We start from the raw sequence: 25,586 nt of genomic DNA, 5'->3' as shown, positions 1-25,586 counted from the left end.
CAGGTATTCAACGACAATTCACAGTTGCATATACGCCTCAGCAAAATGGTGTAGCAGAGCGAATGAATATGACTCTCCTAGAAAGAGCACGAGCTATGTTGCAAACTGCAGGTTTAGCCAAGTCTTTTTGGGCAGAAGCTGTTAAAACCGCCTGTTATGTGATAAATAGGTCACCATCAACTGCAATTGGGTTAAAGACACCAATGGAGATGTGGCAAGGTAAGCCACCTAATTATTCTTCTTTATATATATTTGGTTGTCTTGTGTACGTGATGTACAATTCCCAGGAAAGAACAAAGCTAGATCCAAAGTCTAAAAAATGTATATTCTTGGGTTATACTGACGGAGTTAAGGGGTATCGCCTGTGGGATCCCACTGCCCGCAAGGTAGTTGTCAGTAGAGATGTAATATTTGCAGAAGATGAATTGAAAAAGGAACAAGAAAATGACAGTACTGTTAAAGAGATAACCACTGTTCAAATAGATGAAAAATGCAGAGAAGATGATCTTTCTGAAGTAGAACCACAGCACGAAGAACAAGAAGCAGATGCCAATGACATAGAAGTTCGTCGATCCACTCGACAAAGAAGAACCCCATCATGGCACTCAAATTATGTTTTAACAAACCATGATGCATATTGTCTTTTGACAGAAGATTGAGAGCCAACAACTTTTATGGAGGCTATGCGCATTCCAGACGCTTCTATGTGGATGACAGAAATGCAAGAAGAAATTGAGGCATTACATAGAAACCATACCTGGAAACTTGTTGAACTTCCAGCAGGTCGGAAAGCCATTGGTAACAAATGGGTTTACAAGATCAAACGAGATAGTAATGATCAGGTGGAACGATATCGTGCAAGATTGGTTGTCAAGGGATATGCTCAGAAAGAAGGTATTGACTTCAATGAAATATTTTCTCCAGTGGTGAGACTAACTACTATTAGAGTAGTTTTGGCTATGTGTGCTGCATTTGATTTACATCTAGAGCAATTAGATGTAAAGACTGCTTTTCTTCATGGAAAACTTGAAGAAGAGATATATATGCTCCAACCAGAAGGTTTTGAAGAAAAAGGAAAAGAAAACTTGGTTTGCAGGTTAACTAAATCTCTGTACAGTCTAAAGCAGGCGCCAAGGTGTTGGTATAAGAGATTTGATTCTTTCATTATTAGCCTTGGATACAACAGACTTAGTTCAGATCATTGTACTTATTACAAGAGGTCTGGTGATAATGATTTCATCATTCTGCTGTTGTATGTGGATGACATGTTGGTGGTAGGTCCCAACAAAGATCAAATCCAAGAATTGAAGGCACAGTTGGCTAGGGAGTTTGATATGAAAGACTTGGGACTAGCAAACAAGATTTTAGGGATGCAAATTCACCGAGACAAAAAGGATAGGAAGATTTGGCTATCGCAAAAGAATTATTTGAAGAAGATCTTGCAACGCTTCAACATGCAAGAATGCAAGCCAATTTCAACCCCACTTCCTATTAATTTTAAATTATCCTCAAGTATGTGCCCTAGTAGTGAAGCAGAGAGGATGAAAATGTCTCGAGTACGGTATGCATCAGCGGTGGGAAGCCTTATGTATGCCATGATCTGTACAAGGCCAGATATTGCTCAAGCAGTTGCGGTGGTAAGTCGATTTATGGCAGATCCGGGTAAAGAGCATTGGAATGTTGTTAAGAGGATCTTGAGATACATCAAAGAAACCTCAAATGTTGCATTATGTTTTGGAGGATCAGAATTCATTGTCAATGGATATGTCGACTCAGACTTTGCAGGTGATCTTGATAAACGAAAATCTACTACAGGCTATGTGTTTACACTTGCAGGAGGAGCTGTGAGCTGGCTATCTAAATTACAGACTGTTGTAGCTTTATCTACTACAGAAGCTGAATATATGGCAGCTACACAAGCATGCAAGGAAGCTATTTTGATCCAAAGGTTGATAGAAGAACTCAGGCACAAACAACAGAAGATTTCTATGTATTGTGATAGTCAGATTGCCTTGCACATTGCAAGGAATCCTGCCTTTCATTCAAGAACAAAACACATTGGAGTACAATATCACTTTGTTCGGGAAGTAGTAGAAGAAGGAAGTGTTGATATGCAGAAGATTCACACTAAAGATAACCTAACAGATGCCATGACAAAACCAATCAACACAGAAAAGTTTGAATGGTGTAGATCCTTATACGGCCTATGGAATACATGAGCAACATGAATTTTGAAAATTTATCAAAATTAGCTTTAAGTGGGAGATTGTGAAAATTAGTAAAGCTAATTTTAGAAAATATATAAATAAATAATAACTAAATAAAATAAGAGGTAATAAACAATCTTAGTTTATAACCTTAGAATTTTAGTGGTTGAAAAAGAGAAGAATTATATACCTCTAATTGACGGATGGTTCATATTGAAGAGACTCACCTATAAATTGAGTTTTTCTTTAATTCATTTCAATCAAGTCATCCAGATAGAATAATATAATATTTCTTTGAGTAGTTTTCTCCTATATATATATAGAGAGAAGTGTGTTCTCCTTTTGTCAAGAGAGAGTGTTTTGTAGTCTTCTTGTGATAGAGAGAAGTTGTAATTCTCAAAGAAAGTTATTCAATTGTTTCCATATTTTATACAAATTTTTAATTTTTCATCTCTATATTTTGCTGTGTCATTTATCTGGTACCTAACAGTTTCTTAAAAAATTTAACAACCTGCCTACCCCATTCTCCCCCACTCTTTCTTGGCTATTCTAATAGTTTTCAAATTCATTACAATGTTCACTTTGAATATGTAGTAATGCTTGAATTATGATGCCAATCTGATTTCTGCCAGTGTAATTGTTCCTTGTTCTCAATAGTCAATGCCAGCATTAGCTTTTATTACAATTGCTATTATCTTTTAAAAGCTTACGTCTAAATTGATAAATTAACTTTGGCAATACATAGCAAATGTAAGAATACACATGATATTATTTATTAGGCACTATCATGATTCGTGAAGCTAAGAATGGTAAGGTTGGGGAATCAAGTAAAGGTTGTTTTTCCTTCCAACCACAGCTCCTTGTGCTTCATTCATATCCAAATCCTCTGGCTTAATTCCTTTAGGGAGTTCCCAGTTGAAGTGGTAGAGTAGCATAGCTAGAGCAAACTCCACGTTGGCTAAACCAAAGGTAAGTCCGGGACAAGCTCTCCTTCCTGCTCCAAAAGGGATGTACTCAAAGTTTGTCCCTTTGAAATCCATTGGAGTGTCCTGAAACCTTTCTGGTAGGAAGGTTTCTGCATCACACCAGTAATCGGGATCTCTTCCGAGCACATAGGCATTTACCATGACTTTAGTATTGATAGGTAGATGGTATCCATGGATGAAGCGCTCTTCTCTGGATTGTCTTGGAAGCAACAGAGGAAGAGGAGGGTGTAACCTCATTGTTTCGCTGATCACAGCCTTCAAGTAGCGAAGCTCTGTTAGATCTGCCTCCCGGATTGTTTGCTTTTCTTTCAAAGCTTGTCGAATCTCAGCCTGTACCTTCTTCATAGCTCTGGGATTTCTCATCAATTCCGACATAACCCACTCTATAACTACTCCTGAAGTGTCTGTTCCAGCAGCAAATATGTCCTACATCATAGTTTCAAGGGATTAGTTATCATAAGAAATTGTATGTAAATGGAGCTAGAAATGTAGACATACTAACCCAAATGACTGCTTTGACATTGTTGAGCGTAATTTGGGTGTCAAGGGTGCCACTATGTAAGACTCTTAAAAGAACCTCAACGAGATTCTCATTCTTTTCTTCTTGTTCTTGTTGGTTTGTACCTTCCAATTTCCTTGCTTCATTCTCCTTTATGATCTTGTCCAAGATCTTGTCGACCTTTACATGCATCTTCTTCAGTTTGGCTTCAAAACCAGTGATGAAATGCAGAGGCTTCAAGGAAGGAAACAAATCTGCAAGGTCAAATCCATCGGATAACGCTATTGATTCCTTCACAAAGGACACAAACTGTTCATGGTCTTCTGATATGTTGCCAAACACAGCTCTAGAAACCACAGTGCTTATCAGATTGTTAATCATTTTACTGAGATTGATGGTTGCACCAGCAGCTGTGCGAATTGTTTCTACTGTGTTAGCTACCTCCTCTTCTCGGATAAAGGAGAAAGACTGAACCTTCTTTGAACTTAGAACCTCAAGTGTACATATCTTCCTCATCTGTCTCCAGTATTGGCCATAGGGAGCGAACGCAATGTCTATTGATCCGTATGCCATGATCTTGGAAGGAAGGAACTCAGGCCTGTCTGCAAAAGCAAGATCATGCGTCTTCATGATTTCTCTGGCCATGTTGGGGGATGAAACAATCACTACAGAATTCTGACCCAGTTGAAGGTGCATGAGTGGACCGTGTTTGTTTGCTAGTTTTCTGAGAGCATGGTGTGGAAGTGAGCCTGCAAGTTGATGCAGGTTCCCTATGAGAGGTAGTTTCCATGGCCCAGGTGGCACTTTATGGACACTCTTGCCCTTCTTTGCAAGCCATAGCAATAGTGCCGAGATGAGGAAACTTGTTATGATGAACACCAAGGATGAATCAACTTCCATTGGCAGATCTAATTCTCTCTTTGAAGGATGCTTTCGCTTAATGTATTTTTACATCCTATTCATGTTTATTTCTTGCTGTATTTTATTTGTCTGAGTCAATAAAACTTTAAGATGAGTAATTGGTTGTCTGAGTCAATGATAGATTCCTTTACCAACTCAAACATGCAAAACAAATGCTTATGTTATTTGTTTCTTTCTTTCCTTGCTTGTTTAAGCGTTGTCTAACGTTAAACACAAAAAGAAATATGTCTGGCTTCTGTTTTCGACTTTGTCGACCTTGTGCGAATATAATGCTGACAAAACCTAGCCGGCTGAAACTGAAACGTACAAGATTTTGGACATTAGATTAACTAATGGTTTGATGACATCAATAAAATCATTTTTTTAATCCGTCCTAAAGTCAAGTTCCTAATATGTAAACAAAATACTCAGATAAAGCCTGTTTTGTAAAGATAGTCCTTGATTTTTTTATGTTTGATGTAGCAAACATAGTTTATTTGAGAAGTGTTTGTTGATTCCATTAGGGAGCTCCCAGTTAAAGTCATACATGTTGCATGCTTCCCTGCATTCCCTTATAGCTTAGAAGCTCCAAAGTGCATATCTTTCTCATTTATGCTAATATCTTAACCCTCTTTCCTGCTAGTGCTAGTTGATGAAGGTTCCCTATTAAAGACAACTTCCATGGCCCTGGTGGCACCTTATTCTTTGCATTCATTTTCTTTCTATAAATCTGTGCCACCACAGCAATAAGCAGCAGCAGGAATGAGGTGATGATCACCAAGGAGGAAGAATATTGGTACTCCATGGAAAGAATGAGAGATTTTGTTGTTGAGACTTAATGAGAACACTTCTCTGTCTTCTGCCTTCCGCATACTCAGTTCCAATAAAATGACAAAAAAAAAACAGATTAGTTAAGAAAAGATATTGCCAATTGCATATAAAATTCTGACGTGGTAAACGAAATAATTGTATAACTAATGTTTAACTTTAGAGCAACAGTTCTAAATAATTATAGGAAGTGCTTACTTGATCGCATATGGTGATGCAAAATTTTAATGGCCATTTGATTTTGGGAAATGTTAGAGGTATTAAAATTTATTATTTTTTATTATCAGTTTGTCACTTTATCATCAATATTTAAAAATATGAGATAATGTATATTGTTAGATTAAAGAAATTAAACTAAAAAAATTAAATTAATAGTTAAATAATAATAAAAAATAATAAATTTTGATGGTTCTAATATTTTTTTATTTGTTTTTTTATATGTCAATTCAAGATTTGTGAGTTCAAGACAGCATAACAACGCATACTTTTTTTTCAAAAGGACAAAAATGGGATTGTCATAAAAATAAAATATTATTTTAAAATTTGATGATTTTATTCACGTAGATTTTTTTGTGAGATTTTTTTGAATTACCAAAAGTATTGTATAAATAGAAATGATAAAAAAAATTTAGAGGCCAATGAGTAATAGCTCAAATGGCATAGTCTCCCCATACTTAATTAAGAGGTTGCGGGTTCGAGTCTCCTATTTTTGGTTAAAAAAAAAAAGGAAATTTAGAGATCTATTTTTTGCATCTAACTTTCTTAGAAATCGAATTTTACTCTTATTTTTGTAACTCTTTGAATTTTAAAAATAGAAACACAAAAAATGGACTTGAGTTTATGTTGTAGTTGGCTAAATTTTTTTTTGAGGAGTAATAGAGGGTCAGTAACTTTTGTATTTTGTAACCATCAATTGCCCATCCATAGTATTTTTAATAGTGTGAGATTAAATCCAATGGTATAAGATCATTCAATTTTCTTTTGATAGTTAAATATTGACCAACTTTTTAAAAAATTGCTGGGCCCTAGACTTTCCTTTTTTTTATATCTTGCCACCATCTAAACCTTTTTGAATTTTTTGGTGGTTTAAAATTTTTCAATTTTTTCTCCAAAAGTTATTTTTAATTTCAACTAGGATCCTAACCTAATTCTTTATTTGTTTTTGGTCATATAACCTAATTATTGTTAAGGCGAGCCCAGAAGAATTTTCAAACTCCAAAATCTTAAATGTTGGGAGCCCTTAAAAAATAAGGCCCAACATTTCAAGATATGAATGGCAAAAGTGAGCAATTAAGCCCAGCATGGGGTGTGCTAAAAAAAAAAAAAATAGGCGGATAACATAGCGCTACACATGGATGATGGATGCCAAGCTATGGGAATTGGGAAGATAAGATACGGATATCTAAAGTCTCAGCAGATGTGCTTTGTATACAAGAGAAGAGGAGGAACGAGTATTGGTTTTGCACTAATTTTGGTGTGAGCTATCATAAGTTACTCAAGAAGATGTTGAAGAATCTGAGCCTGAGATCAGAACTTGACATTGCAAGGCCTTCCAATCCTTGTTTCTCAGAGCGTCATCATTTATTATTTGTGAAAGGCATCAAGCCAAACATAGTTACATCGTCCTCTGGTACAGATTTGAAACTCAAACAGCACAGAGCTTCAAGACTAGCAGTGAGTCTGAGACAGCGAAATCCAATTACCCTTGACCGCACAAGCGTGGACGTGGTTCCAATTCCAAATGGCCGTTATTCCACTTGCAAGCTTGTGATCATGGGAGCTGCCGTTTCTGTGGGAATATTGGTGGTTATGAGTGGGCTGGATGGTCAGAGGGCGTGGGCTTTGGGCCCAGAAGGCCCACTTGTGGAGGAGTTCTGGGACAATGTGAGGAGATACGCGCTGTACGCGCTGACTGTGAGCACGGGTGCCATATACACCATCGTGCAGCCCATCCTGGAGCTCCTCAAGAACCCCATCTCTGCCATCCTCGTCATCGCCATCTTTGCTGCCTCCATTTTCATTGTTTCTCAAGTTCTTACTGCCATGGTTGGTGTTTCCGACTTTACTTACAACTATGCCTACTAATAATTTTATGTATATTGTATTCCAAACTCCAATATTAATACTTTTCCTTTCGATTCTCACTCTCTTTATTATTAATAAAATAATAGAGCTATTTTATTTAGTAGGAAATAAGAAAGAAAAAAAAAATGTTCATTTTCCCATGAATATAATATAATACAATACAACAAAGGTGGCAAAAACGGCTTGACAATTCACTTGAAGATGTCTTTTATGGAACCATCTACATAGATTTCATGAACTGATCGAAAACATGAGAGTTAGCGAGTAGAGTCTATAAGCAAACGAGGGATGCAACGGTGAGAGGGTAGCGGAAAGTGTTGGCATACTGAAAGGAGATGGCTGTGGCAGGGGGAAGGGGCCGGCCATCATTGACAAGGCAATCATCATATCGGAGGCGGCGGAACAGTCTTGGGTTGATCAACCTAGCGGAGCTGAACCAGCCGCAGTGAAGCCTAATGTTGGCTATGCTGCAATCATTGCTGCATTTGTTCATTATTTGAACTGCATAGGAAGGTATCCCGCTTGGTAGAGGAGCCGCTTCCCCCGTATATATGGCTATGTCCTCCTTCGAGCATGCCTTCCCTATGCGGTTCATGTCCTCCACATCTACACCTTCAATTCATTTCATGGTTAACAACTTGCAACACAATATGGTTCAAATATCTCATCCAAAGTGTATATGTATATATATACCAGAGCCAGAGGTAGGCCTCTTCAAATGCTTCCTAGTTTTGATCATTGTTGTGTTTCTCTTTGAAAATAACATCTCATCCTCTAACACCTCATACCTCACTGCACCATGCATATATTGTTGCGTTATTATTATGTAACAGAATTGGAATGCACAAAGTAAAGGTGTTACCTAGGAGCACTGTTAGGGCAAAGGCCATGGACACCATGCAAATGCTTCGAGCTTTAGAACATTTGACCACAAACCCCATCCTGAATAAACAACAAACTTAGTTATTTGAGTAGTAGAAAAAATGAATATGCTGCAAGCTTATATAGAATGAGATATAATATAAATAATCTTTTGCTAGGTTCCAGGGCAGGTTTTTTTTTTTTTTAATCTTGGAAGCTACTACTAATAGCGCAGACCCTCATTTATAAGTTCAGTTCATGCTCAGAACTCGGAACCTCTAATTCCTCTGTTTCATTGCGTGCTGAACGTGTGCTTGCCCGGGCTTAATTATGATATAATAAAAAGGGAACGACATGAAACTCAATTACCGCTTAAAATGAACAAAAAGGAGAAACATGGAACCTATATGCTTTTACTTTTCAAGATTATTTCCATGCAAGAATTGGCCATTCATTAAATATAGTTCTAGTTTCACTTTGAGAAGAGCATGAACCTGGAATTAAATATTCTGAATTCTTTGGCTCTCAGCATTCAGCAATGTAGTAAAGAAGCGGCAGTATAGTATAGCTTGTAATAGGGATGCACATAGGTATATGAAAATGAAGTGAATGCAGAGTGTAATTAGTAATTGCATGCACCGTGTGGATGAAACAAGAACTCAGAGCAGGGGAGAAAGTAGAGGCATGCCTAGTTGCTTTTGACAAGCGGCGTGGTGGTATGATACTAGTGATTTATTGACTTGTCTCACCCTATTCTTCATTGCTCATTTATTCCGATCCCCACCACACGAGCGTCCCTATATATGCTATGTGACTCTGCTTTTCAAACACACTGCACAACTCTCCTTTAGTTAACCTTGTGAAGAGCAATCCAAATTAAATACAAGAGAACTCTTGATAAAGCTATTATACAGTATGAATAGTGAAAGTCTCGCTAGCTAACATTTGGATAGTATTAAACATTTAACACTTTGTTACATTTTTAGACTTTTTTTTAATTTGTGTATAAAAATACTAAGGGTGGTACTCCAATTAAAATTTTATAATTATCTTTATGTGATTTTTTTTTATACTCTTAGATGATGAATTATAGAATTAAATTTTAATGTTATAAAAGTATTATTTTATTTTAAAGTATGACACAAAATATCTTTATAAAAAAATATTTTTGACATTTTTATTTAAATAACTTTTAAATATTAATGCTGATTAATTAATGTTTAAAAATAACAAAATTTATTAGTCTTTTAACATTATTATTATTATTTATTAACTATATTATATGTATATTAAAAATAATCATTAAATCAATTATTTATATATAAATATATAGTTGGTGACTAATTTTGTCATACAAATAGTATTTGTGATTATTGATATATGATGATAGACCTAGACTCCTGCCATCTAATATGATATGTCAAAGTGTCAAACCGTATTCATAGAAAAACTGCGATCTAATATGATATGTCAAAGTGTCAAACCGTATTCATAGAAAAACTACTAAGTAGGCGTGCACATGGATCGGGTAAAATTGGGTTTGATGTGACTCAGATCCGACTTAAAATATACACAATAAAACTAATACATTTTCGAACCACAGTTATATCGGATGAAAATCGAGCCGTTAACACGTTATATTACGTTGATACCTTCTTGAAAGCTAGCATGTAAAAATATTCAAATTTCTAAGACTCCAACCATTATTTGACATGATAAAATTCACTTAGAAAAATATAACAAGAACTAACCCCTCTTCAAAATTAAAGCATAACCACAACCAATACTAATATTGTCTAATAACACCGAATATTTAAATCGATACAAATAACACAATATTATGCATTAGTCTAAAATCTTATGCATTCTGAATATAAAACATTAACTTATAATCTTATAATGACTAATAACATAAAATATTAAGGTTTACAATATTTAAATTCCACATAAGAATAGTCATGATTCATCACTAACAACACAAAATATTAATTGTGTATGATGACCGGGTCACTAGGCCGAGTTCGGGTGACCCGAGTTATGGCCCGGACCCGACCCAAAATAATGACCGGGTCTATTTTTAAGACCCTTATCCGACCCTAAACCCGATAAAATCACACCAATTAGCCCCTAAAGTATTCGGGACCGAACCGGACCATGTGCACCCCTACTACTAACTACTAAGTAATAACTCAAACTTTAGTACCTTACCACGTACACCAACATCGTATAAATAAGAGTTGTACTTCGTGTATACTAAAATCAGTAATTAAAATCAGCTATCATTATAAAATATATATTAAAATATAAATATATATTAAAAATAAATTAAATTATACATATATTTATATATAAATATATTAGTAGTTAATTTTAATGACTGATTTTAGTGTATAAATAATATTTTTTAATAAATAATTAATAAATTCATTAATAGCCAGACATCATGATGAATTTTTCCACAAGACATTTATACAATTCGAGTTTTTTAATTTTGATATGGGGGAGGTGTAGGTGTTTTTCAAAGTTATGGGGGTTTGGGGTGTTTGACGGAGATGTGACGGCGCCGTGAAAGAAATCGGTGGCACCGATTGGGGGGAAGGAAATCAGTGGGACCGATTTCTGGGAGAGGGACGTCTGAAATCGGTGGCACCGATTGGTGACCCCTTGCCACACGTCGCACATGCAGCTGGCTCCCCTGGTGTGGCCCGTGACCGTTTCCCCTATACCCCTCTCTCTTTCACACGGTACAACACTCTCTCTTTCACTCTCAACTTTCCCTTTCTTCTTACTCTCAACCCCACTCCTTCACCATAGTTGGACCACTGAAGCTCAGGAAAGGGTAAAATAAAAATGCCAAAGAAAAGGAAAACTAAGGAAGTAAATCAACCGGAGCTTCATATTGTTAACTATCTTGGAGATCCAAATCATGTAAGTTTTTTTTTTAATAATTTTATTTAATGATAATGATAGTGATAATTTTTGATTTTATTAACAGTATATATTGTAGTGACACTAAGTAGAATTTAGAAATTAAACATATATGTATGTATTTTATTATTAGGTGGTTAGAAATAGAAATAAAAATAGGAATAAACCTTGTATGTATGTATGTATGGAGATGAGATGAATGTTTGTTTAGGGTGATGAAGATGAAGCTCTGGATCTGGATCATGTATATTATTTTAAAAAAAAAAGAAATGTTTGAAAAAAAATAGTACATGAAAAAAAAAAGGAAAATCTGTACATAATAAATTGGAATAGGGAGATATTGATATATTGTTGTTGCTATTGTAGTCGAATTTAATTAGTTATTACGATTAATAATGAAAATTTTATTAGTTATTTTATTTATTTATGATCGTGAATAGGCACGATGTTGTTATTACCATCTTGTGACACTGCAACCAATAAACAACCCTTGTATTTTTCATACAAATGAGTCCCATCCACCTGCACCACTGGCTTGCAGTGTCTGAAGGCCCTTATACAGGGGTAATAACTCCAGAAGACTTTATGTAGAACACGTATATCAGGAACCAAATCATCCCCCTGGTAAGCTGGCATTGTTTCAAAGTGAACCACTGCTGATGGCTCTTTGTGGCACATGGCCTCAAACCATATCGGCAAAGCTTCATACGATGCTTCCCAACTTCCAAAAATTGATTCGACCGCCTGCTGCTTTGCTAACCAAGCCTTGCGATAACTGATGGTGTAGTTAAACTTTGACTGGATATCAGCAATTACTGATTTCACCTTTATAGACGGGTCAACCTCTACCAACGGCTTTATTGCTTCTGCAACTGTCTTGGAATCCAGCTTCGAATGGTCTTGAGAAATAGTAGACCTGGTACAAGTATGACTTCCATTGTACCTCCTTATCTCCCAACAGTACTTCTTCTGCATTTTGGTTATCCTGATCAACCAGTCACAACCATTCCCATATTCTATACATTTGGCATAGAATGTCGTCGGTTCCGACTCATATACCCGATAGTCCACACCTCTCCGGATGGTATAATCTTTCATTGCCTTGATTACTGCCTCCCTTGAGCTGAATTCCATCCCCACTGTGAACTCACCATCCGCCACAACAGGAGGGGCTACACACATCAAAAGTAATAAATGCTTCATTATGTACTCAGTAAGAAGTCCTTCATTACAACTCAATTAATAAACATACTTTACCAGGTAAGATCGTTATAGTCTTATTTTTCGCTATTCCATCTACGTAAACAACAATTACATATCATTCACAACAAATTATTATTAATTAATAAAAAAATCAAACGCTATGCTCACAAATGCCTGGTCACATACATTACTCATCTGACTTATCGATCTGCTACTTCAGAGATTCACGTAGCTAGCTAGGTTTACGCACCTGTATTCATATATTGCGGAAACTCCGGTGCGTGCACAGCCCCCAAATCCAACGACCGCATGAAAGATGGCTCTTGAAACGGATGCGGGTTTGCTAGTGCATTTGCAACTTCCGCCACATCTGCGTTCATGGCGCCAACAGCTGCTTCTTCGTCCTCACCTGGACCGACGATCTCATAGTTACTTTCAAATTCATCTTCGCTTTCACTATTATAATCTTCCAACTCAATGTTACGGTCCGCTTCAGATTGCTCAAACTCAATATATAACTCGATGCACGATATTCGGTGGCGATTTTCCATGTACATTGAAAACATTTCCTGCATACTCGCTTCGTCCATCACATACTTGGTCTGAAATTGAACAAACCCGCCAAACACAGGTAAAGGATACCTGTACAAAATACACGAAATTCTCCTACATCTTTGCGTGCCTATCTTCTCACAAATCACACCTTTTAACTCCTCAAATGACAATGTGAACGGAATAACAACATCCAATGGATTTTCACACACAAATTGAACTCCCTCATATGTTTGTAATAAGATCTGTCCGTAGTAATAAATCTTCAATACAACTCTATCATCCATAACACTATCTATTTCCAACCTCACAGAAATTTTTTTTACAAAAATGAAAGAGAAGAATCAGAGAACATAAGAGAAGGGAGGAGAAGAGGATGAACATTAGCGGAAGAGGAAGAAATGGGGCTTCTGTGAGGCCACCATCCGCTTTTTGTATTGACTAAGGTTTGAAATCGGAGGAACCGACCGCTGCACACCCAAATCGGTGGGTCCGATTGGTGAACCCCGATTAAATTAAAATTGGACCAACCACAAATCGGTGGCACCGATTTCATACCAAACAGCCTCCCCCTTCCACAAATCGGTTCCACCGATTTCAACCCTCACTAACACAAATCGGTGCCACCGATTTCTCCTACTTCAAATCGGTGCCACCGATTTCTTCCCCCTAAATTCCAAAAACGCAGCGCCGTCATAACAGTGTAAATCACCCATAATCATCATATTTCAGCATAACACTTACCCCAATACCATATCTAAAAAAATTAGCCATGCAATGCAGCCTTTTTTTTTCCTTTTTCTTTTCTGCTTCTTAGTAATTAGGGTAAATATTTTATTCCATATCTGACTTTTTTTTAAAGAATAAAGTGTATTTTAATCATTTTAAAACTTCAATTAAACCTTTATTTATGTATAAAATTATACAAATTAACCTCTATTTTTGGTTGATAAACAATTATCTATCTAATGTGTCCAATAAAATTTAATGCGTCATGTCATAAATATCAATATCAATTTATTAAGGAGATTAAAAATTTTGTTATTAAAAAAAAATAGACTTTATTAAGTAGACAATAATTTATAAATAATGAATTTTAAAATTAATCTAATAGAATAAAAATATATTATACCCTTAAATTATCTATCTAAATATTATATACCTAATAAATTAAACATCTAATATATACATTATTCACCTTATTTAATATTTCTGCTGTCTATCTATATTTTTCCAAAAAAATTTCAGAAACTCCCCTCTTCTTCTTCTTCTTCTTTTCTTCTTTTCTCTTTAGTAGTCACCATCATTTTCATTTCCATCTCCATCACCATCATCTCTCCTTCCCTTACTTCTCCTTCTCTCGCTTAACAGTGACACAATTCCAGCTTTCACCACAACTATATGCACAAAGAACCAACCAACCTAAAAAGATCAGCAGAAGCAAATACATACCACCTACAACTATAAATTAAAATCAAACACCACAATTTACCTCACTCAGTAATAGGGCAGCACGCCTCCAGGAGAGGCGGGTCTTGGCATCGGAATAGGCTGCGACTGCTGTGACAAATTGCAAACGAGGGTAAACCACCATAATGGGAACCATCCATAAACCCACTAGAGGGTACTCCACCGGACGTAGGAGGCAACCTCCCACCATACTCACTGGAAATTGGACCGCCAATTCCCATAACCGCCACCACCAACCGTAGTCCCATACCCACCAACGCCACCACCAGCAGCTAGAACAGGGTATCCATAAGACCGCACCGAAGGCTGCATTCCATATCCGTTATCATGCCAACCGCCACTAGCATATCCAAAAAAGTTCTAGCACCTTCTTCAGTCTTGTACATGAAGAACGCAAACCCTCTTGTTTTACTACTATTGCTATCAAATTCTAAAGGACCTTCTACCTCATCATATGCAAGAAAGCGGCCCCAACTAGAAAAAGAACGAATTAGAAAAAGGAAGATGAGAAGAGGAAGGTTCAAGAGCCAAGGAGAAGAAGGGAAGAAGAAGGGGAAGAAGAAGAGAAGTTTTTTATTATTATTATTATTATTATTTTGTGAGAGAATTTTTAGTCCCAATAACATGACACATCAAGTTTTACTGGATACCTCAGATAAATCACCGTTTATCAATCGAGAACAGAAATTAATTTGTACAATTTTGTAGATGAATGAGACCTGGTTGAGATTTTAAGACGATCAAAGTACACTTTGTTCCTCGAAAAAAAGTCAGGATCAGATAGAGTGTAAGTAATGTTCGGTTAGTGAATTTACTCTTAAGACCCAAAAGTACTAAAATATTTCAAATGTTTTTTCAACAGGTTTCGTGTATAGATGAGAGTGATCGTTTTGAATAAACTAAATTAGAAGCTACCAAAAAATTTTATTTAAAAAGAAACATATATAAATTGTTATTATTCGAGCTTACACATGAGGAAGTCAAAGTTTTAGGACGTGAATAAGATCGAGTGTTTTCTTATTTTCAAGTTTGAATGGTCAAGCGCGTTAATTGGAGAAGAGAAGGTGCATGTACGTAATGTGTGTGGGGAGTGCTAGAAACTTCACATAGCTTCTTTTTCTTTACAAATGATGAATTGATGTATATTGGTAACGCATCTTCGCCCATTCTTAGCTTTATGCATATGGGATTCCTTATCCAAACAGTACATAATATTATTATAATAAAACATGTATATGACCCACTTTTATTAATGTGGTTTGCTTCTAATGTTATTGTATGTTACCCGTATCATTAATTGTTTGATTTGAGAGTTCCCCTTGTTCATACATATCTTTTCTTCATATAATATAATAAATTAGATATGAGCCCAGGAAACTATGTTAAAGATTGTATAGAGAGAGAGCGCGAGGTGAGTGTGTTCATTTCACATAAATAATAATAGAAAGCAATAAGGAAAGATATAAAGTGCTTAATAGATAGATGGATGAAAGAAGGCAGCATTATTATGAGAGTGAGAAGAAATTGAAGAGGTTATTGAGAAGAAGTGTGCAGTATGCTGTGTTGGTCTCTTTGTTTGCTTTGTTTGTTTGGTATTCTTCAGGGTACTCCATACTACCACAGTCTTTGAATGCTTACTTCTCAACGTTCCTCTTTTTCAATCTCACTCGCACCCTTCAAAGGAAATACATGTTCCTCCTCTGCAATGTCATTCTTGCTTTTCTTGCCAGCAACTCACTCTATGATGCACCGCTAGTCAAAGGAGAATGTTATTATGAACAAGTATCATCATCAGAATTGTTATTAGCTGATCAAGATTATGAACCTTTGTTAGCAGAAAATGAGGAAGGAAAAGAACATGAAGAAGAAGGAGGAGGAGGGAAAGGAATTAATAGCGAAGAAGAAGTGGTTGAAGTTGAACTTGAGGATGCAACAAAGGAAGAAGAATTGGCGAATGCAGATGAACTGAACAGAAAGTTTGAAGAGTTCATAAGGAAAATGAAGGAGGAGATCAGGATTGAAGCTCAAACGCCCCAGATTGCAGTATAGTTATTAATTATTTCTCATATTCGTCCCATGTATGTGTTGCGATGAACAACTCTTTTTTCCTTTTATTACAATGTTACGTATATGTCAGTAAGCTCTTAATAACTAGTGTATAGTTTTCTTGGTTTTTATAACCACTTCGTGCTTCTTCTATAGTCTTTTCTTCTTGCTCTTCTACCTCTCTATCACTTGCTTTATTTATTTATTTACCACTTGCAACAGCTGAAGCTCCATAGATAACAATCGAAGGGTGAAATGTAATATTATTAGCTAAGAGCATAAATTGGTACGCATTCCAAGCATTCACAAAGGTTGGGTTTGAAATGGAAATGAAGACCAAGAGATCAGATATAAAAAGATAGAAATTAAATTAATTTAAAATATTGTGTTTATTTTTTTTTAAAGATAAATATAGAAATTAAATGATATATTTAAAATTTAAAAAATTAAATACGAACATTATTTTTTAAAAAATATTATTAAAATTTTAATTTATATTTTTAAAATTTCGGTTTTTATACTTTTATTTTTTAAAAGTAGACAAAAATTTTATATTTTAAAATTAAAATCTTTAACCATTGAATATAATAATAGGTCTCAATCTTTTAATTTCTAAAATCCACCAAAAAGTTATTATTATTATGTTGTTGGTTGATATGTGGAAAATACTAGAAAGGACACGAATTCCCAAGTTCACATTGGAATATTTAAGTAGGAATAAATAACTAATAAAAAAATACACCAAAATATATAAAAAATTAACAAAGCACGTGCTGAGGTGCAAGTAGGGTAAGGGTGTACTCTATCCTACCCTATATAATACATATTTTATAGTAATACATATATAATACATATTTTATAAAAATTAAGTATATAGTGAAGGAAGTGAGAGTTGAACTCACAACATCTCTTATGTAATGATTTACAATAAATAAACCACTAAAATTAGTTAGTTAATTTAGTAATTTAGAGCATTAGTTTTTTATTTTTTATGTTATTAATATGTATAAAATTTCAAATGATTGAATTTTATATTTACTTTGAAAAAATTTGATATTTCTGTGGGTAGGATAGGGTAGGGCAGGGTTTAGAATTTTAGGATGCGGGTAGGGTTAGGGTTAAGAGATTCTCAACTCGCAGGTAAAATAGGGTAGAATTTTAATAAAATTTTCAACCCGCAGGTAGAGTTATCCTACCCTACCCTACCCATTGCCAACTCTAGGTTCAAGTGTCCTCGTTCGCTCGCTGATCACAAAATAAATAAGTTGAAATGCCATTTAAAAAATTTTAAAAGTAATTTTTTTAAATTTTTTATTTATAAAAAAGGGTTAATACTCAAATTCGTCCCTCAAAAATCACGCGAATCTTCATTTTCGTCCTCGAATGATTTTTTTAATCAAATTAGTTCATAAAAGATAAAATGTAAATCAAATTAGTCCTTCTGTCAGAAAATACCACGTGTGGCAGGTCAACAACACGTGTCATGCCACGTGTCACTTGACATGTAAAAAAGTTTTTAATAGTCAAAATAGTCTTTGAAAGTCCAGACGTAAGTCATTTTCATCCCTCAAATTTTAAAAATTAGTCAAACTAGTCTTTATATAAATTTTTTTTATTTTTTCTTCATAATATTAAATTTGAAATATTTTTTGATACTACTAATTTTAATAGAAATGTAATTGACAAACAAAACATTAGTAATCGTATCTTTTCTTCTTAAAAAATTTTTCAATAAAATTATCTCTCTCCTTTAATTCTTCTTCTCAAAATCTCTCTTATTATTTTCTATTCTAAAACATTTTTCTTACGTTATTACATTTTGCTGGAATATATATATATATACTCAAAATTAAAATGTATGTATTTATTAACCTAAACAAAGTTATATGTTCAAAATCAAAATTTATGTATGTTAAACTAAACAAAGTTATATCACTATTTTTTTTCTACTATATCTTTTTAAAACATATATGATGTAATGGTATAACTTACATATAGGATGTAATGGTATTACTTACATATAGGATGTAATACCATAATGAAAAAAAAAGATGTAGTAGAAAAAAAATAGTGATATAACTTTATTGGAACATATATTTATATGTAAAATATAATATAATAAAATAAATATATTCAAAGTATTTAAAAGTATAATTAAAATCATGAACATACAAATATAATAATAAAATTTGTACTCCAAACAAATAAACATATTTTTTTATCATACATATATTATTTAAAAAATAAATATATTATTAAAATTAATAACAGAAATTTAAAATGATAAAATTCAACTTTTTTACCGTATTTTTTATAGTATTTTTATTTTTTAATTTTTAATTTATTAGTACTTTATTATTTAATTAATAATTAAACAAATTATTTTTATGAAAATTTATTTTTTGTATTATATTAGAGAAGAGACCAATATAACAGTTTAAAAAATAAATTGTATAAATATTTAAGTGATAAATATGAAATACATACCTAAGTAATGTTTAGTTTGGTTATTAAATTTTTTTATTAAAACAAATCTTTATTTAATTACACAATAGAACATATATTCATATGTAAAATATAATATAATAATTCTATTTAGAGTACTTAAAAGTATAATTAAAATCAGAAAAAATATATTTTTTATCGTACATAAATTATTTAAAAAAAATAAATTGTTAAAATTAATAACACAAGTTTAAAATGATAAAATCTAACTTTCTTATAAGTATTTTTTATAGTATTTTTATTCTTTTAATTTTTAATTTATTCGTACTTTATTATTTAATTATATTTTACATATAAATATATGTTCCATCACGTAATTAAATAAAGATATGTTTTTTTAATAAAAAAATGTAATAACCAAATTAACCATTAATGATGTGGGTAAGGAGTGATTCATGGCAAAAAGAGGCGCTGGTTATACTGGGAAGAGAGGTTATGTGGGAAGGCAGTAGATGGCGATAACGTTGGCACCCCAACTATGGTTAAGATAAGGACCAATTACAATGTGACACATAATGAATGGTAACTTACATGTTATTTTAGAGAGGGTTGGGTAGCATTCACCATTTATTTTTGATCCGTGTATATTATTAGTGGCACTTGGCGTGTTACCTTGGGTTGGATAGCGAATTAAAGGCGAAGAAACTTGGGAGTTTTTGAGGTGTTAATATGTCCACTTGGAAGCATAAGAGACTTTATTGCTTCTGGTCACGTTGTTTAGTTTATGTGTGTGTTCGATTAATTGCTAGTTCTTTAATGAAAACAAGAAGAGTGAAATTCAGTTTCTTTAATAAGTCGATATACACAAGAAGCGACGTTCTCAGCAGGTAATAACTAAAACCACTACATGAATAATCTACTCTTGTTTTTCTTGTATGCCATTGGTGTCTGCCTTTGAAAATTCGTTGTATTTCATCAGGAATAATGAGGTAACATTAATCATTAATATTGGATGAAAAATTAAAATAATAAGTGTATATATTATTGATGGGAATTGATGAGGCACAAGAGTCATTGCTTGCAAGAGATCATTATCATGAGAAAAGTGACCTCCAGAGAAGAAGGTCCACCAGGAATTATGGCACAGCTTCATCTGATTCATCGTCACAGACAATCAACAATCTCCAACAAAATAATAGTAATCATGTAGTTATAGTCCAAAATAATAATAATAATAATAATAATAATCCTTCAACAGCACAAGCAGAATTTCAATTGAAACCAGTGTTGTTGTGGCTAACAATGTACCTAGGTGGAGGTACCCTATGCTTCTATATGATAAGTAACCAAATTGAAGGTACAAAAACCAATCCCTTTCTTGATGCACTTTACTTGTGTGTTGTGACAATGACCACCGTGGGTTATGGAGATCTTGTCCCTAAAAGCACAGTGGCAAAACTACTTGCATGCTTCTATGTCTTCACCGGAATGGCCCTCGTTGGTTTGATTCTTAACAAAGCAGCAGATTACATTGTTGAGAAGCAAGAAATGTTGTTTGTTAAGGCCATGCACAAAGAGATTGACAAAGAGTTTCAATCTAACAACAATAGCAACAAGGCCAAACACAAGTTCTTGGTTGCAATTTGCACCTTCTTGGTGCTTATTACAGTGGGAGTGATTTTCCTATCTTGTGTTGAGGATCTTGATTTTGTGGATGCATTGTATTGTGTTTGTTCCACAGTGACAACTTTGGGTTATGGGGATAAGAGTTTTTCAACTGGAATTGGTCGTGCTTTTGCAGTGTTTTGGATATTGAGTAGCACCATTTGCTTAGCTCAATGTTTTGCATATCTTGCTGAAATGCACACTGATGAAAGACAAAGATCACTTGCCAAAATGATTCTTTCTAGGAAAATCTCACGTCCTGATCTTGAAGCTGCTGATCTTGATGGAGACAAATCTGTTAGGTAACGTATAATGCAATTATTGCACTACTATTATACATGATGCTTATTAATCTCACATATTGTTTCTCCTCAGTGCTGCAGAGTTTGTTGTATACAAGTTGAAGGAAATGGGAAAGATCAACGATGAAGATGTTTCCGATGTATTGGAATGGTTTAGAAAACTAGATGTAGATAAATCAGGAACTCTGACAGAAGCTGATATCATTTGAATTCGCATGATTCGGAAAATGCTTGCATAACATACAACTGATCATTGGTTATGTACTAGAACTTTTACTTGTGGATTAATCATTTAGTGGAAAAGGGGCATTTTAGTCATTGAAATAAGCTTGTGTAAATGTAATCATCGGTTCTTGGCGAGTAAAATTCTGTTAAGTGTAACATTCACAATTAATTGATTTGTTGTACTTTCAATAACTTGAGTTGTCATGTCTTATAACTTGTCAAACTTTGATAAACTTTTTCCAAAAATATTTTCAGCAGCAAACTTTATATATTGACCAATTTTACCTAATGTAAGTTTTGTTGTTTCTAGAGCATGATAAAAAAGATGAGAATTTGCTATGATTTAATTATAATTACTAACAAATACTTAGGTTGTTGATCAACAAGAGCAGAGCACAAATGAATTCAATCAACAATTGGGAATGGTTGGGCTAAATTTTGCACTTCCTTTGGGTTAAAGGTTTTTTTTCTTTAAGAATTTTGCTAGGAAACTAAGAAGGGTCTAGCCAACAACAAGCCAACAAATATTTTTAAATTATATTCTATACTAATTAATTGTTATTAATTAGTGATTATTTAAATTTTTTTTAAAAGATACAAAGTTAATGATTATTAATTGTCTCTTCTTACTCTAATTCACTTTTTACCATTTAAAACACAAATCCTAATTCCTCTTTCTAAAAAAAACTTCGAAATTTCAAAAAACAAAAACACCAAAACATAAGATAAATAATCATCAAAATTCTAAGAAAAAAAATATCCAAAACATAAGAAAAAGAATCATTTAAAACTAATAAAAAAATCATCCAAATCTTAAGAAAGAAACATCAAAAACATAGAAAAAAGAATCATCCAAAACTAATAAAAAGAATAATTCGAATCGTAGAAAAAAGAAACAAAAAACTAGTTAAAAAAATCATTCAAAACCAAATAGGAGGAGGAGAAGAAGAGTCACAGGGTGACCAGCAACGACGTTTTAGACAACGTTGCGTGGATAGTAGGGAGACTTGCGATGACGCCGTGAGTATGCCTTGGACGGAGGAGGTTAGTGCTTCTTTGCTGTTTAGATGAGAGCTCCTAGAAAACCGCAGCCGTGGAGAGGGAGAGAGAGTGAAAACCGCAACCGTGGAGAGGGAGAGAAAGTGAAGACTTGTTCACGTTGTTGAAGTTTTACCATGATTTTCGTCGGTTCCTTCTCAACGTATCACTTCAAACCTGATTTTGACATTAAAAAATATTAATAACAAATATTTTAAATTATAAATAAATAAAATCAATTAAAATAATTATAATTAATTGAGTTGTTTAATTATTAACTGATTAAGACTTATAACATATACTTTTCCTTTCTTTAAATATATTACTATTACATACCATTATTTACACAAAGAAAACTCTGGAACAATATAGGTAAACTTCAATCTCATGAAAGAGATGAAAAGGTCATTGTCAATGTCACAAGCTAATAGTCGGATATAGATTTGCTTTGGAGTGAAACTTTTGTTCGTATAGTCCACCATTTTTTAGTATTAGTATTTAGTATTAGTATCTTAGTAATAAGAGCAATTCTATTGTGCCTACAAATTTTTTGTTTAAATTATTTAAATGTGAGTGAATAAAATTCACTCTTTTATATCTTTAGAATATGTATTATTTGTAGACACTATAAAATATATCATCATAATAATTAGAATTTAACTAGTATTTTAAAGACACATTCTAAAATAAAAAATATTAGTCAAAAACTGTCAAAACTTATTACTTTTAACTTTATTTAATGCATCCTATAATAAATAAAGAAAAAACATAGGAAGACAATGAAAATACTAAATAATATAAACAATAGATATGCTGGATATTCAATTCAATAGGTATGCAGATGATTATGTTAATTATTCTTAATCGGATGGTTATTCCGATTTAATTTACTCATGCATAGTTAATAATGGATGGATGTTCAATTCACTAGGTGTGCGAAGAATTATCCTAATATTAGGGTTTAGGAAGTAATTTGGGGATGGAGTGTTTTTTTATTTTATTAGGTCCATTTTAAAGTTCATTGTTCATATTATTTACAACAGTCATGGTCTACCTAACAAAACTGATAAATAAATATTAAATATGACAAATTCTAATTGTTTAGACGAATTATTCTTTGTCTCTTAAGTATTATCGTCTTAAATTATAATAATAAATTTTTTTAATGTTTTTAAAAGAGGCTCTAAAGCAGATGAAAAATGGCAGGGCAGTAGGACCTGATAATATCCCGATTGAGGTTTGGAAGGGTCTTGGAGAAAAAGGCATCAACTGGTTAACCATGCTTTTTAATGAGATTTTAAGGTCAAAGAAGATGCCTAATGAGTGGAGAAAGAGCACATTGGTACCTATCTACAAGAATAAGGGGGATATACAAAGTTGCAGAAACTATAGAGGGATTAAGCTTATGAGTCATACTATGAAGTTATGGGAAAGGGTGATAGAATGGAGGTTGAGAAAAGATACACAAGTAACAGAGAACCAATTTGGATTTATGCCAGGCAGATCTACCACTGAAGCGATATACCTATTAAGAAGGATGATGGAAAGGTATCGTAGTAATAAAAGGGATCTACATATGGTATTTATTGATTTGGAAAAAGTGCATGATAGGGTACCAAGGGAGGTCTTATGGAAGGTTTTAGAAAAGAGAAGAGTAAGGATCGCATATATTCGGGCAATTAAAGATATGTATGATGGGGCCACAACTAGTGTGAAGACTCAAGGTGGTGTGACAAAGGAATTCCCTATTGGTATAGGATTACACTAGGGATCATCCTTAAGTCCATACCTTTTCACATTAGTCTTGGAAGTACTCACAGAGCACATCCAAGAACCTGTGCCATGGTGCATGCTTTTTGCCGATGATATCGTCCTTATGGGAGAGTCAAGGGAAGACCTAAATAAGAAGTTGGAGTTATGGAGAGAAGCTCTAGAAGTGTATGGTCTGCGCATAAGCCGTAGCAAGACGGAATATATGGAATGTAAGTTCAGTCTGAGAAGGGAAAATCCCAATATAGAGGTGAAGATCGGAGAAAACATCCTACGAAAAGTTAAAGGTTTTAAGTATCTTAGGTGCATCATACAGGATAATGGAGAGATTGAACGGGATGTAAATCATAGGATCCAAGCAGGTTGATCAAAATGGCGGAGTGCATCTGGTTTTATATGCGACAAAAAAGTGCCTTTAAAACTTAAAGGTAAATTCTATCGCACCGCTATAAGACCGGCTATGCTGTATGGTACGGAGTGTTGGGTGGCTAAAGGGGAGCACGAACATAAGCTGAGTGTGGCATAGATGAAGATGTTGAGATGGATGAGTGGTCATACGCGATTAGATAAAATAAGGAATGAAGATATAAGGGAGAGAGTTGGAGTAGCACCCATTGTGGAAAATATGGTTGAATCGCGTCTCAGGTGGTTTGGACATGCGAGAAGAAGACCGATAGAACATCCAGTCAGGAGGGTGGATGAGATGGAAGATGGACAAAGGGCGAAAGGTAGAGGAAGACCTAAGAAGACCATCCATGAGGTGGTCAAACGAGATCTACATGTAAACGGTATCTCTATAGATATGATACATGACAGAGCACAATAACGTCGTTTGATTCATGTAGCCGACCCCACTTAGTGGGACAAGGCTTTGTTGTTGTTGTTTTTGATGTATTTAATACATTGGAAATTAAAAAAAAAGTTATTTTTACAATCATTTTTATAAAATATTACTCTCATAATATGTTTAACTTATATTTTAGGACACACGTTAATAAGATCTTAATAATTATTATTCATTGCATCATTGTTGAAGGGAGAAGGGAGACCACAGTCCACACACCAAATCATGGTTGCTTGCAAAATGGGTATGGGCTGAACCTTCCAAAATTCAATCTGTGAAATCACCAACTGAGCCCAATCCCTCAAGAATTCTTAAGGAGACACAATTCTTAAATTGAATAAGATAAGATAAAATAAAATAATTTAGATAATGACAGTTGCACAGGTGGGAAGTGACAATGCTATGTTAAATTTCAATTGTTGAAATATATAGAGAGATTGAATATTTGAATCATATATATGTTTTTGGTTATAGAACTTATAAGATCTTAAGTAAATGGTCATATATATTATGTCAACAAAGTATCTCTAACCTTAAAAGTAAAAAATATGTAAGTTTGTCAATATCATATAAAATATCAATTTATAATTTCAAAAAATTACAAGCACACTTCAAAAATAAATAAATAAACTCACTCTTAGTCTAAGCAGAGATAATCTATTCAATTTTTAAGTAAATTAATAATGGCAATGATATACGCCTTTGTATCAAGTTATCAGCACGTAGAATATA

General features: G+C 33.9%; 5 protein-coding genes and 1 long non-coding RNA gene across 6 annotated transcripts; 2 read left to right on the top strand and 4 right to left on the bottom strand.

Moving 5' to 3' along the window:
- Positions 1-2,731: 2,731 nt before the first annotated feature.
- Positions 2,732-5,397, bottom strand: LOC112724082 (cytochrome P450 71D8-like). Its single transcript, XM_025775360.3, has 3 exons — positions 5,290-5,397; positions 3,696-4,508; positions 2,732-3,619 (listed from the first exon to the last, which is right to left on the bottom strand). The coding sequence occupies exons 1-3, from the start codon at positions 5,395-5,397 to the stop codon at positions 3,008-3,010; spliced, it is 1,533 nt and encodes a 510-aa protein (XP_025631145.2). The 3' UTR covers positions 2,732-3,007.
- A 1,370-nt stretch (positions 5,398-6,767) lies between these two features.
- On the top strand, positions 6,768-7,564 carry LOC112722821 (uncharacterized). The gene has a single exon (XM_025773994.2). It carries the CDS (start codon positions 6,783-6,785, stop codon positions 7,503-7,505), a length of 723 nt encoding a protein of 240 aa, XP_025629779.1. The 5' UTR covers positions 6,768-6,782; the 3' UTR covers positions 7,506-7,564.
- On the bottom strand, positions 6,802-8,578 carry LOC112722822 (TPD1 protein homolog 1-like). The gene is made up of 3 exons (XM_072207511.1): positions 8,368-8,578; positions 8,199-8,297; positions 6,802-8,117 (listed from the first exon to the last, which is right to left on the bottom strand). Exons 1-3 carry the CDS (start codon positions 8,444-8,446, stop codon positions 7,777-7,779), a joined length of 519 nt encoding a protein of 172 aa, XP_072063612.1. The 5' UTR covers positions 8,447-8,578; the 3' UTR covers positions 6,802-7,776.
- Positions 8,579-11,714: 3,136 nt separating this feature from the next.
- Positions 11,715-13,336, bottom strand: LOC140176225 (uncharacterized). The gene is made up of 3 exons (XM_072206151.1): positions 12,748-13,336; positions 12,552-12,590; positions 11,715-12,466 (listed from the first exon to the last, which is right to left on the bottom strand). Exons 1-3 carry the CDS (start codon positions 13,334-13,336, stop codon positions 11,715-11,717), a joined length of 1,380 nt encoding a protein of 459 aa, XP_072062252.1.
- Positions 13,337-14,109: 773 nt separating this feature from the next.
- Positions 14,110-15,312, bottom strand: LOC140176413 (uncharacterized). The gene is made up of 2 exons (XR_011867898.1): positions 14,542-15,312; positions 14,110-14,446 (listed from the first exon to the last, which is right to left on the bottom strand). It is a non-coding gene; the product is annotated as an uncharacterized lncRNA (long non-coding RNA).
- A 4,373-nt stretch (positions 15,313-19,685) lies between these two features.
- LOC112722818 (two-pore potassium channel 1) lies at positions 19,686-21,394 on the top strand. Its single transcript, XM_025773992.3, has 2 exons — positions 19,686-20,977; positions 21,051-21,394. The coding sequence occupies exons 1-2, from the start codon at positions 20,058-20,060 to the stop codon at positions 21,184-21,186; spliced, it is 1,056 nt and encodes a 351-aa protein (XP_025629777.1). The 5' UTR covers positions 19,686-20,057; the 3' UTR covers positions 21,187-21,394.
- Positions 21,395-25,586: the final 4,192 nt, after the last annotated feature.

This window comes from Arachis hypogaea, chromosome 11 (assembly GCF_003086295.3).
Source record: "Arachis hypogaea cultivar Tifrunner chromosome 11, arahy.Tifrunner.gnm2.J5K5, whole genome shotgun sequence".
Taxonomy (NCBI): Eukaryota; Viridiplantae; Streptophyta; class Magnoliopsida; order Fabales; family Fabaceae; genus Arachis; species Arachis hypogaea.
Note: the sequence above shows the minus strand (reverse complement) of the source record. Positions and strands in the feature narration are given on the sequence as shown.